This window comes from Cibotium barometz, chromosome 60 (genome assembly GCF_041138505.1).
Source record: "Cibotium barometz isolate CiBa-2024 chromosome 60, ASM4113850v1, whole genome shotgun sequence".
NCBI classification, from domain to species: Eukaryota; Viridiplantae; Streptophyta; class Polypodiopsida; order Cyatheales; family Cibotiaceae; genus Cibotium; species Cibotium barometz.
The window spans coordinates 28544523-28558937 of NC_141105.1; the positions used below are offsets into that span (position 1 = coordinate 28544523).

The window sequence follows — 14415 nt, forward strand, 5'->3', positions numbered from 1 at the left end:
GGCGCTCCATCTACAGCACCCTTGAGCGCTTGAGGCTTGACCGCACATCTCACTGAAACCCTGGTGAGCTCCCAATAGTATGGCTAATAATAAAGGAGCTTGATCATGGCTTGATCTGGAAGGCAGAAAAATACAGAACGCATTTGGAGAAAAAGAACTTGTTTGACTATATGATATCCAGTACATAGAGAACAAATCTTTACAGTGTGGCTGGATTGAACCATTAGAAACCTTGAAGGAAGAGGAACGGATGAGCATATGCCACAGACGCCCGTCGTCTCAACACATGCTAGGATTGCTTGCTTTCTCCGTCTAGGTATGGTCTATGGGGACTTTATTTAGGCTTTTTTGCTTGTAGGTGAAAATCTTTCAGCTGATTTATCTACCATAACTCCTATCTACCATGTGAAATACCGTATTGAGGCAAGCTGTCCAAGGGCCTATTATATGCTTCAACAGATTGGCGTGGTTGTAAGTCAACAGCGTCTTCTTAAACAAGTGAAGGCAGAAAGCTAATGCATGGGTTTTGAAATTTCCATATTTGATCATTACTCATCATCATGAAGGCATTCACTCAGCTTCAATATATAAAATGCCCTTTTGGAGATGAATTTTGCAAGCAACAAGATCCGAAGTAGGATTGTCGGTGGATTAGCACTGTTTACTTGTGTTAAGAACCCCGCGGGTTTAGCAGATATGGTGCCGAGCCATTATCAGGATGATTTATGCGTGTATCATGGAGGGGGAGTCCTTGTTTAATAATATCCTAAAATTAAGTACTGATCTTCTCTTCCCAAGTATTACTGTGCATGTGCAAGTCGTGCTTTTCTTAAATCAATAAGCCAACATAAAAACATGATACAGTTACACGAACATATCATGTAGCTTGTACATGAAGAAGCACAAAATTGGTAGATAGCCAGTAGAAAGTTTAAAGGAAATTATTAAGTTTATTCTTGAAATGCTGTAAAGCATTAATTAACTAATGAGTAAGTAGCAAGGCTAAATGCAAACACTGAACGGAGCACAAGGATGTATTCTGATATGGTAGAAGTCCTTATGAGCAATGGAAGGCTAAAAACTTGAGCAATGAATGGAAATGGCAGTCTATAGTAAAAGATTGAGGCTACTTAAGGTTATCAAAAAAGATGCAATGAAACATGTACCAGTAGCCCTTATTGCATCACTAGCCCAAGTTCTCAACCCATTGCTGCCAATACAGATTACATGAAGTTTGTGAAAACGTGCGTGACTAGCTTGACAGGTCTCAATGGTTTTGCAGTATCCAAGCATGGTTCCTAGAGAATCGAAAGGAAACAAGGTTGCTCCCTTCTGTGTCATGTTCAATATATATGCCTATTTCCTTTTGTCACGTGTCAATTGACAAACCTACATGCATATGATGAGAAAATAGTGGAGAAAATGGATATGGAGAAAGATTCTGCCCCTGCCCTATTTGCCCTGGAGATTGTGCACAAGCTTGGTGGTGAGGAAATAATCTACTCTTATCTCGTGGGTTGAAACCTTATAAGCTTTTGAATTACTCAATTATTTAATGAAAAACACCACTAATGAATCACTCCTAGTTATAGTGAAGAACTCACCAATTATTTGATGAATACACCATGAAACTCATCATCCCAACCCGTTTATATTCTTTCCAAATTTCTAAAACCCAAGGTTGATAATGAGAATTGATAAAATAATTACCTGGAGGGGTGGGGTGGGTCTTGTGCACGTGTGCTTTAAAAATTATTTTATTGTGAATTTTGGCATTTTAAATATTTCTTGTAAATCTGAAGATAATAAAAGCACCTCTTTTTGTACCATATTAACATATTTTCTCAAACCTTTAAATTAAAAACCTTCTTGTGGATGTAGATCGTTTTGTAAGCCCATGTGAAAAAAAACCCTTGTGTTTCACGTGCTATCTTATACATTCCTAGGTGAACCTTGCAAACAACAGATGGAATTAAATTTCAAAAGAGGAAGCAGAGGATTGTGTTTAAAATATTCCATAAAGAAATCATATGGAATTGAATTCCTAAAGAGGAAGTGGAAGAGGATGCAAAGAAAGAAGAAAAGAAGAAGACGGTTGACAATCGAAGGGGTTGTTGAGGATATACAACGAAACAAGTTGTACTCTGAGATTATTTTACACCCCTATTGTGACCAAAAACATTAGGAGCTAATATACACGCACAAATGTAAATAGTGCTAAGAAGACATGAGAAAAATACTTCTCCTATGGATACTAGACATCTTACCAACAATGTGTGAGCCATGCTTCCCATATTACTAACTACTAGACAGGCTTCCCATATTACTAACTATTAGACAGGCTTCAACACACAATTCCCCATTTTAGAGCCCTTTCAAGAGAGATCCCAATATAATCAGGGGTGGTATGATGCATGCCTATACTTACCTTTTTTTACAGTAGGACTTCCGAGTCCATTACCTCATTAAGCAAGAAAAGGCCAAGGGGTTTTGGCAAGCTCACCACCCGGGTAATCATGGCTCCATCTACAGCACCCTTGAGCTTGAAGGCAGAGATCGCATTTGCAGAAAAAGAACTTGTTTCACTATATGATATCCAGTACAGAGAGAACAAATCTTTACAGTGTGGCTGGATTGAACCATTAGAAACCTTGAAGAGGAACGGATGAGCATGCCACAGCAGGGCAAGGGCGCCCGTCGTCTGAACACATGCCAATTTTACTTACTAAATATTTTTTGAAGTTTGCTTAAAAATAGATTATTAGGTCCGAACTCACACCCTCTTCTGGGCACGTGCCACAGGCAAGGGGCTTGGCCCAGCCAACATACATATATTTTACATACGGAGATGGTTGATCATGATTCGTCAACGCAAGGAGCACACTAACAGTGGGCAAAAAATCACCTTTGCTTAAATTACATTTATTACTAAATCTGTACACATCTCACTGCTCGATAAATCTCTGCGTGTATGTTGCATCCGACATACGACATACATTTGTTTGTCCGAAAATGGTGTAGCGATTTGTTGCCACTGTATCATACACCGTATCCCTCAACAACCTACACCAAAATGACCCACATGAGTAACAAACTATGCCCTCCGCCACATCGTTTTTTGGGACATTGCCTACTAATAAACACCCCAAAACAAATATGGAAGAGATCCGTCCACATACAAAGGAAATTGGTTTAGAAGAGCTGCTATCAGTGGGAAAGGCACACGCAAATAGGTCGCTATACGCAGCACTGCTTCTGATTTGATATATGACCTGTTATGCAAACAAAATAACTACGCATGTGAGTACATGTGTGTATACACATACATACTTTAACATACATACCCACGCACGCATGCACATACATATATGCATATGTAACCTAAACCTACCTAAATGCATACATATATACATGTGTGTGTGTGTGTGTGTGCGTGCGCGCTTTTATTCACATGCACACATATAGTGTGTGTGTGTGTGTAATGTATGTATATATATGTGTGTGTATGTGTGTGCACATATATATGTATGTATAAAGGTTTTTATCTGATGAGAGTCTACAAAAACATCACGGTGAATGTCCATACCTATTTTTATCGACAAGAACAATACTGGAAATGTCATTTGGAGAACGCCCAGACCTTTGAAGCAATGCTCTCCCTGCTTCGCTTTGTAAAGAAGCAAACCTTAGAGTCCTGCCCATTTGTAATACAGAAAAGCAAGTCTCACAATCGTTTCCAAAGAGGAATAGATGCAAGAAAGGAGGATAGAGTCAACAATAAAAATTTGCGTGCACACAAAAAAGAAGAAAAAAAACTTATGTCCCACCTACCACAAATTGATGGTCTGTTGGACCAGTTAGTAGGTGTGAAGGTGGTGGTGAATTGGATTCGAAGTCACAGTATCATCAACTCGGGCTTCACCTAAACGATATCCAGAAAGACAGTTTTCCTAGATGAAACCCAGGAGAAGCGTGGATTTCCCACTGGTGATGCCATTGGGATTGACTAATGCTCCAGCCACATTCAGCACGATGATGTCTCCATGTATTTCAGCAGGTTTGGGTGTCTTCATCATCGTTGTGCTCTTGGATGACAACTTGGTCTACAGCAAGACTTTTGTTAAGCATGATGCGCATTTGAAGCTTGTCATAAAGTTGATCAAGAAGAGCAGCCTGTTTGTCCATTTTAGCTGCTGGTGAAGCAATTGAGACATGTGAGGGTTTTGACCGTCGTAACCACAACCTTAGGCTGACTAAGCTGCACTTAATGATGCTTAAGAAATAGACAGATAGTGTCAATGCAATGCAATGCAACTATATTAGATGAATGGGTTACAATGAGATATGAATAGATCTATGATGCTGTCCTAGATGGATATCCTTCTCGGGATGAGAGGAATAGGCTGAATGCTGATGCTGAGGACTGTTCCTTGCTCCAATGCTGAAGTCCACCCTTCGATGCCGGCTTCCCTCTATGTAGGAGATAGGAATGATGAACTATATGCTGAATATGCTGCCTATATGCTGAATATGCTGAATGGACTGCTGTCCCACTGTCTTTCCCTTGTCTCCTGGAAGGAAACGCTGAAGGGATAGCTTTGGAACTGATGCTATGCTGATCTGATGATGCAAACGCAGATGCTCTCCTGTTGCCTAGGAAGGAAACGCTCGGGAGATGGATGCGTTGGCTGAACTGAACTGGATTGAACTATGCGCTGAACTGGGATGCGTTCATGGACTGAAAACGCTGATGTGAGATGCGATGATGGACTGAATGGTATGCGCCTCTATTTATATGAGTGCCTGGTGCTGGTCGGCCCGCCTTGCTGCAGTCGGCCAGCCCTGAATGATCACGAATGCATATGAATGCCATAAATGACATAAAATGCCAATCAGGTGGTTTATAAATGCTGTCGGCTGAGTAACATTGCTGTCGGCTGATGCACATGAATGCCTTACAATGCTCATGATGACTAGAGTGCTGATGTTGGTGATAAACATCTCCATATGATGCTATGCCTGAATGAATATCCTGATTATATGCCTGATGATGCCATGCCACTTGTACACCTCATGGGTGTGCACGTGACATTCCCCTTTGCTAAACTGTTGCTGGGTGGTATACCTCGCAACCTTTCGACTCCTCTGGTGATCCTTCTCCACCGAACCACTGCCCCCTTTTGACTTCTTCTGTCGGGACTGAGGTCGTTTGTAGGAGTGAAATCCTTTGAGCCAAAGACTTATCTACTGCGGGAACTGAATGGCAAATGCTGCTAAAACTGCTTGGAAATACCTGAGTCACCCTTAACCTGTCTGTGGAAACCTTTCACCTGCCATCTCTATCGTTCCTAAAGCTTTGAACCTCCCGAGGCGATGTTGGAGCAAACTTCCGTCTTCTTCTGTGGAAGAGAACCCCCTGCTGCTGCCAGTTGAAGCCCAAAACTTATGTCCTCCTTTGATGATGGATGTCATTCTTCCCCAGAGAATGCATGCGTAAACATGTATGCCTTGCAGACTGACTACTAAGATGTGTGCTATGCAAGCCATGTGCAACCCTATATGCTGTGCAAGAATGCACATGGATGGGTTACTAATGCATACCTAAGGGAAAATCCCTAAGGGTGGCCTACAAGATTTTGAGAACTGGGTCTGTGCGGAAGCGATTAACATGATGTCTGACTGAATGACTGATGGAATGAAAATGATCTAAGGCTGGTTACCCTGTAACGCTCTGATACCAATGTGACATGTGAGGGTTTTGACCGTCGTAAACACAACCTTAGGCTGACTACGCTGCACTTAATGATGCTTAAGAAATAGACAAATAGTGTCAATGCAATGCAATGCAGCTATGTTAGAAGAATGGGTTACAATGAGATATGAATAGATCTATGATGCTGTCCTAGATGGATATCCTTCTCGGGATGAGAGGAATAGGCTGAATGCTGATGCTGAGGACTGTTCCTTGCTCCAATGCTGAGGTCCACCCTTCGATGCCGGCTTCCCTCTATGTAGGAGATAGGAATGATGAACTATATGCTGAATATGCTGCCTATATGCTGAATATGCTGAATGGACTGCTGTCCCACTGTCTTTCCCATGTCTCCTAGAAGGAAACGCTGAAGGGATAGCTTTGGAACTGATGCTATGCTGATCTGATGATGAAAACGCAGATGCTCTCCTGTTGCTTGGGAAGGAAACGCCGAGGAGATGGATGCGTTGGCTGAACTGAACTGGATTGAACTATGCACTCAACTGGGATGCGTTGATGGACTGAAAACGCTGATGTGAGATGCGATGATGGACTGAATGGTATGCGCCTCTATTTATATGAGTGCCTGGTACTGGTCGGCCCGCCTTGCTGCAGTCGGCCAGCCCTGAATGCTCACGACTGCATATGAATGCCATAAATGCCATAAAATGCCAGTCCGCTGGTTTATAAATGCTGTCGGCCGATGCACATGAATGCCTTACAATGCTCATGATGACTAGAGTGCTGATGTTGGTGATAAAACATCTCCATATGATGCTATGCCTGAATGAATATCCTGATTATATGCCTGATGATGCCATGCCACTCATACACCTCATGGGTGTGCACGTGAAATTCCCCTCCGCTAAACTGTTGCTGGGTAGTATACCTGGCAACCTTTCGACTCCTCTGGTGATCCTTCTCCACCGAACCACTGCCCCCTTCTGACTTCTCCTGTCGGGACTGAGGTCGTCTGTAGGATTGAAATCCTTTGAGCCAAAGACTTATCTACTGCGGGAACCGAATGGCAAATGCTGCTAAAACTGCTTGGAAATACCTGAGTCACCCTTGACCTGTTTGTGGAAACCTTTCACCTGCCATCTGCGTCGTTCTTGAAGCTCCGAACCTCCCGAGGCGATGTTGGAGTAAACTTCCGTCTTCTTATGTGGAAGAGAACCCCCTGCTGCTGCCAGTTGAAGCCCAAAACTTACGTCCTCCTTTGATGATGGATGTCATTCTTCCCCAGAGAATGCATGGGCAAACATGTACGCCTTGTAGACTGACTACTACGATGTCTACTATGCAAGCCATGTGCAACCCTATATCCTGTGCAAGAATGCATATGGATGGGTTACTAATGCATACCGAAGGGAAAATCCCTAAGGGTGGCCTGCAAGATTTTGAGAACTGGGTTTAACTGTGCGGAAGCGATTAACATGATGTCTGATTGAATGACTGATGGAATGAAAATGATCTAAGGCTGGTTACCCTGTAACGCTCTGATACCAATGTGACATGTGAGGGTTTTGACTGTCCTAAACACAACCTTAGGCTGACTAAGCTGCACTTAATGATGCTTAAGAAACAGACAGATAGTGTCAATGCAATGCAATGCAGCTATATTAGATGAATGGGTTACAATGAGATATGAATAGATCATGCTGAGGTCCACCCTTCGATGCCGGCTTCACTCTATGTAGGAGATAGGAATGATGAACTATATGCTGAATATGCTGAATGGATTGCTGTCTTAGTGTCTTTCCCTTGTCTCCTCGAAGGCAAAGCTCAAGGGATAGCTTTGGAACTGTGCTATGTTGATCTGATGATGACAACGCAGATGCTCTCCTGTTGCCTTGGAAGCAAACGCTGGGGAGATGGATGCATTGGCTGAACTGAACTAGATTGAACTATGCGCTGAACTGGGATGCGTTGATGGACTGAAAACGCTGATGTGAGATGCGATGATGGACTGAATGGTATGCGCCTCTATTTATATGAGTGCCTGGTGCTGGTCGGCCCGCCTTGCTGCAGTCGGCCAGCCCTGAATGCTCACGATTGCCATAAATGACATAAAATGCCAGTCGGGTGGTTTATAAATGCTGTCGGCTGAGTAACATTGTTGTCGGCTGATGCACATGAATGCCTAGAGTGCTGATGTTGGTGATAAACATCTCCATATGATGCTATGCTTGAATGAATATCCTGATTATATGCCTGATGATGCCATGGCACTTGTACACCTCATGGGTGTGCACGTGACATTCCTCTGCTAAACTATTGCTGGGTGGTATACCTGGCAACCTTTCGACTCCTCTGGTGATCCTTCTCCACCGAACCACTGCCCCCTTTTGACTTCTTCTGTCGGGACTGAGGTCGTCTGTAGGAGTGAAATCCTTTGAGCCAAAGACTTACCTACTGCGGGAACTGAATGGCAAATGCTGCTAAAACTGCTTGGAAATACCTGAGTCACCCTTAACCTGTCTGTGGAAACCTTTCACCTGCCATCTCTGTCGTTCCTAAAGCTTTGAACCTCCCGAGGCGATGTTGGAGCAAACTTCCGTCTTCTTCTGTGGAAGAGAACCCCCTGCTGCTGCCAGTTGAAGCCCAAAACTTATGTCCTCCTTTGATGATGGATGTCATTCTTCCCCAGAGAATGCATGGGCAAACATGTATGCCTTGCAGACTGACTACTAAGATGTGTGCTATGCAAGCCATATGCAACCCTATATGCTGTGCAAGAATGCACATGGATGGGTTACTAATGCATACCTAAGGGAAAATCCCTAAGGGTGGCTTGCAAGATTTTGAGAACTGGGTTTAACTGTGCGGAAGCGATTAACATGATGTTTGACTGAATGACTGATCTAAGGCTGGTTACCCTGTAACGCTCTGATACCAATGTGACATGTGAGGGTTTTGACCGTCGTAAACACAACCTTAGGCTGACTAAGGTGCACTTAATGATGCTTAAGAAATAGACAGATAGTGTCAATGCAGCTATATTAGATGAATGGGTTACAATGAGATCTGAATAGATCTATGATGCTGTCCTAGATGGATATCCTTCTCGGGATGAGAGGAATAGGCTGAATGCTGCTGCTGAGGACTGTTCCTTGCTCCAATGCTGAGGTCCACCCTTCGATGCCGGCTTCTCTCTATGTAGGAGATAGGACTGATGAACTATATGCTGAATATGCTGCCTATATGCTGAATATGCTGAATGGACTGCTGTCCCACTATCTTTCCCTTGTCTCTTGGAAAGAAACGCTGGAGGGATAGCTTTGGAACTGATGCTATGCTGATCTGATGATGAAAACGCAGATGCTCTCCTGTTGCTTGGGAAGGAAACGCCGAGGAGATGGATGCGTTGGCTGAACTGAACTGGACTGAACTATGCGCTGAACTGGGATGCGTTGATGGACTGAAAACGCTGATGTGAGATGCGATGATGGACTGGATGGTATGCGCCTCTATTTATATGAGTGCTTGGTGCTGGTCGGCCCGCCTTGCTGCAGTCGGCCAGCCCTGAATGCTCACGTCTGCATATGAATGCTTCAATGCCATAAATGCCATAAAATGCCAGTCGGTTGGTTTATAAATGCTGTCGGCTGATGCACATGAATGCCTTACAATGCTCATGATGACTAGAGTGCTGATGTTGGTGATAAAACATGTCCATATGATGCTATGCCTGAATGAATATCCTGATTATATGCCTGAGCCATGCCACTTGTACACCTGATGGGTGTGCACGTGACAGCAATGGATCCAGCTGAGGTGGAGACATTTTGCTTTGGCAGGTACCAATGATGTGCACGAGCTTCCAGGATTCTTGAAAATGACACTGTTCTACTAGAGGTTTGTGGAACAATATGCACAAGAATAAATCCTCTCACGGATGCAGTCAAGGAACATGGGGTGTTTTTCTAGACGCCAAAGGAACACCATTGCTCATCTTCAAGACCTTGATGAGCCTCTCATTGTGATTGTAATGCAAGTGGAGATGGGATTGGCGTTGAGCTGTACCAACCATGGCCATCCAATAGCTTATGAGAGCATGAAACTCCATGGAGTTAAGTTGTGGCATGCCAACTTTGAGCACAACTGGATGGTTCAACGGGCCACTGGAGTTGACCAGACCAAATGCAAGGGAAGACATCCAAAATTGTCACAAATGGCGGCAGACACTGAATCCGTGTCCCAATCTGTCCTCGGAGAGAAAGGAGAAGATCATCGCACCACTCTTTGGTGTGGAGGGCCTAGAGTGATGAAACACCGCACAAATCCGAATGGGAGCCACCATCTCCTTGAAAATACCAGTTCCTTCGACAGGGAGACACCGGAAGAAACTGTAATCCATTGGTTGCCCCAGGACCTTGGGGAGGCCACCTAGCGACCTCACCGAGGAAGCGGTGATGGTCATCTCTACCGCCTCCAAGAAGCGATGAGTCAAGCAACGGACTGAACTCGCCAGTTGCCTCTTCTCTGGGTTTGGCGCGGCCAAAGGGCGTCGAGAATGGTTAGGAGAGGTGGAGGGAGGGGGGACGGCAGGCTCTGAAGGAGATGGGGCAGGGCGAGCTGCTGTGGGGAGCGTCAGAGACGAAGGTTAGGGAGGGGGGGGGGGGGCTTCATGGAGGGAGAGGGAAGCAGAAGGGAGGAATCCTCCGGAGAGGAAGGGTTCGCCGAAGGCTCAGTAAGGCCAGCAAGCCTCGCTAGAATTTGGGAACCTGGAGAGGAATCATGGTGGGGTAACAGCCTCCAAACCAAGGGGGGCAGAGGTGGGTTCCTCGAGGTAGCACGGGGAAGGGGGGGGGGCGGGGGGGGGGGGGGAGCGGGCCGTCGGGTGGCTGCTACTGTGATAAATGCTGGAAATGGTTCTCTGACAAAACCGTATCCTCTTGTGCTCTGCTAGCTTGCGGCGATTGGCAGCGCCGCTCAACTCTGGAGGTCGATTGGTAGTTCTGTCACTCACGGGCCAACGGTCTGCCACTCTCCGGCATTAGTGTCGGCCGTCACCGGATCCTGGTGCTCTGTGTCAAAATACGCAGTGGAGATGATAACCAAATCTGAGACCACAAGAGCAAGTAGAGTGTAGAAAATAGACAGCACAAGAGAAGGAGAGAGATAGGCGTGTAACTCTGCTCTACACACAAGATCCCGAAGTGTAAAACAAGATACAATGGTGTGGGGGCCATGGGGCCATTTTATATGGCCCCAAACATGCAGTTGGCCTGTTGAAAAGGAAGCCGACTGGACCTAAATGTCCACGACCAGCTCCATCCACCAGTCGACTAGTTGTACACAGTCGGCCAGCATACATGAGAGGTCGGGGACCAGAAGGAGCAGTCGGCCAACATCCAAGACATCCTGACCAGCAGTCGGCCAGTGTCTGGATCAGCCAGGGTGCAAAGAACTGCCTCCCACACCTGGTAAAAATAGGGGAAAAATACGGAGAGTAGGAAAAATGAGAAAACACCTACAAAGGGCGGGCACATCCACAACAGAGGCCCTGGTGTCTGATAAAGACAGGAGATGACTTCTAACACCCCCTCTCAGCTCCTGGCTGTGAAATCAACCCTAGGGAGCTAGAGTGCCGCCTGAGCGTAGCCTGAGGTAGAGACTTCGTGAAGAGGTCCGCCGCACTGTCCTCTGTCGAACAATAAAGTAGCAAGATGTCACCAGCCAAGATCTTCTCACGTACAAAGTGATACTGTATCTCTATGTGCTTAGTCCGGGCATGAAGACCGGGTTCCGAGCAATCGCTATACAACTCTGGTTATCACACTGGATGACTGTGGGCCCCTTCTGTGGAAACCCAATCTCACCTAGCAGCCTCTGCAGCCACACAACCTCGCAAGAAGCACCACAAGCAGCCCGGTACTCTGCCTCTGTCGAAGATAGGGCAATAGTTGGCTGCCTCTTACTGCTCCAAGAAACTGCTCCTGAGCCGAGGGTAAAACTGTAACCTGAAGTAGATCTCCTCATGTCTGGATCTCCTCCCCAATCTGAGTCACTCCAACCTTGGAGTCTGACTCCATCCCCTCCTGTGTAAAAGAGTCCTAGATCCTTCGTACTCTGCAAATACCGCAAGATCCGCAATCATGCATCCCAATGAGACTTCAATGGCGTCTGCATAAAAGAGCTCAATAGCCCCACGGAGAAGCTCAAGTCCAATCTAGTGTTCAGCAACCAGATCAATGAACCAACCAACTTCCGATACTGCGAGCATCAACTGGCTCACAAGGATCATTAATAGTTAACTTTGTATTTGGGTCCATCGGCGAAGTAATAGGCTTGCAGTTCTCCATCCCAAAGGCCTCAAGCAACTCATGAACATACCGCTGCTGAGAGACAAAAAACCCCCTCTGGGTCTGCTAGATCTCCAATCCCAAAAAGAAGTGGAGTAAGCCTAGGTCGGTCATCTCAAACTGCTTTGACAAGGCAGCCTTCGTCACGCCAATGTGCTCCACATGACCGCTGGTGAGAATGAGATCATCCACATAAAGGATGATAATCGTAACCATGCCGCGTTCCCGAAAGAGATGCAGGTTGGGATCTGCAACCGATCTCTGAAAACCAGTCCGAACAAAGAAGGAATCAATCTTCTGATTCCAAGCCCTGGGAGCCTGCTTAAGACCATACAAGGCCTTACGTAACCTGTAAACCATCTCTTCTGATCCTGGAACAACAAAGCCTGGAGGCTGCTCAACATACACCTCCTCCTGCAGGTCACCATTAAGGAACACAGATTTTACATCCATTTGATACACAGGCCATCTCTGAAAAGAAGCAAGGGCAAGAACAGTCCGAATCGTGGTCATCCTTGCTGTCGTTTGCTGTCGTTTGCAAAGGTATCCTCGTAGTCAATGCCTGGCCGCTGAGCATAACCTTTAGCCACGAGGCTAGCTTTGTGTTTGTCCACCGACCCATCTGACGCATATTTGGTCTTAAAGACCCATTTGACACCAATGACTGACCGTTTCGATGGCCTCGGTACCAACTCCCATGTGTTGTTCTTCTCGATGACATCAAGTTCCACTTGCACGGCTTTCCTCCAATTATCCTGTGAAAGGGCTTCCTTAACGGATGTGGGCTCCTTGTCCCGCATAATACGAGACATCAAAGCATAGTTTACCTAAAGAAGCTCTGCTGTATTGCTTTTGTCACGGACTCTGTGCGATCTTCGAGGGCCGTCCTCTGTGGTCCACTCAAAGGGTTAGCTCCGTGACACCTTACTCCCGAAGGGTGTCCATCAACCACCTGGGTACTCGAACAGATCGTGGAGCCTCCTGCCGTTGCGGGGGCTCTACTCCAGCTGCGGGCTCAACCTCCTGTACTGACTGTGGTTGATCAACTGGAACAATGGTTTGGGAATCATCATCAAACTCCTCTGGATCTCCAAGAAGTGGTGACTCCTCGACAATGGATACTGGAACATGCTCATCAAAGACCACATCTCGGCTGACAACAATCTCATTCCTCTCTGGATCATACAATCTGTATCCCTTGGAAAGAGAATTATATCCCATAAATATAAGCTTGCGGGATTTGGAGTCAAGCTTCCCCCTCTGCTTCTTCGGAATATGTACATACGCATCGCGCCCAAAAACACGGAAGTGGGAGACATCAGGTTTCCTGCCAAAGTATGCCTCAAACGGAGTCATATTAGGTACTGAAGTCGTTGGAGACCGGTTGAGGGTATGGACAGCCGTTGCCACAGCCTCTCCCCAAAGTGGACGAGAAAGATCACGATGCTCCAACATGGTCCTCGCCATCTCCACCACAGTCTTGTTTTTGCGTTCTACAACTCCATTCTCTGAAGGCGATCTTGTATTGGCCAGTTCCCTCTTGATGCCATGATCTGCACAAAATCTGAGAAAAACATTCGAAGAGAATTCACCCCCTTTGTCAGCCCTGAGAGTCTTTACTTGCAATCCAGACTCTTTTTCCACCATCACCTGCCAATCCTTGAACCGTGCAAAAGCTTGGTCCTTCTGTGAAAGAAAGTAGACCCACGTGAATCTGGTACAGTCATCAACAAGCAGTGTGAGGATTATGTTGTTAATCCCTCATATTGTGTACTAATTACTACTTAAGTACTTAACTTATAGAACAAAAGACTTCAGGAGAACACTTGAGAGAAGATTGAATTGAATTGATTAAACTTAGTACAATAGGTCTCTTATATAGGAGATGAAGAGACACATTTGAAGAGGCACGTCCTTTGACGAAAGGATACATCTTTAGGCTAAGGGATGTGTCTATTCAATGTAGAGGCACAACCATTCATGAAGGGATACAACCATTCGTCGAAGGGATGTGGCTATTCGATGAAGAGGTACATCCTTTGGCGAAGTCGCAACCAGTCGAGGATAGGGGTTCTCTTGGGGCTGGTTACTCTTTGCATCTGCACAACAGGAATCAGCAAATGAAGAGAGGATCTGATACATACATACGTCACAATCGTGACATTCCCTCCCATTTAAAATAAAACCCATGTGTCAAATGATAGACATCCATTTGTCAAAGAACTCCTGAAGAAGATTAGGGTATTGCTGCATTTCTTCATCTGTTTGCCAAGTGGAATCTTCAAGAGTTGTTGTTGACACCGAAGAGGTATTGTTCAAATATTCATATGCAACGACTGAAGTCATGCTGCAAGA

General features: G+C 45.5%; 1 protein-coding gene across 4 annotated transcripts in view; it reads right to left on the bottom strand.

Annotated features, from left to right (window-relative positions):
* Positions 1–2564: 2564 nt before the first annotated feature.
* The window catches only part of LOC147605210 (Putative thiol-disulfide oxidoreductase DCC), a 38194-nt gene continuing 26343 nt past the window's right edge, over positions 2565–14415 (bottom strand). For 2 of the 4 annotated variants that reach the window (XM_086793849.1, XM_086793850.1), the window contains 3 exons: positions 3587–3694; positions 3180–3272; positions 2565–3063 (listed from right to left, as the gene is read on the bottom strand). In XM_086793849.1, the coding sequence (XP_086649975.1) occupies positions 2946–3063; positions 3180–3272; positions 3587–3694 (319 nt within the window). In that variant the 3' untranslated portion in view covers positions 2565–2945. The remainder of the gene's footprint in view (positions 3064–3179; positions 3273–3586; positions 3695–14415) is intronic. The other 2 variants (XM_086793851.1, XM_086793852.1) reach the window with 1 other exon arrangement.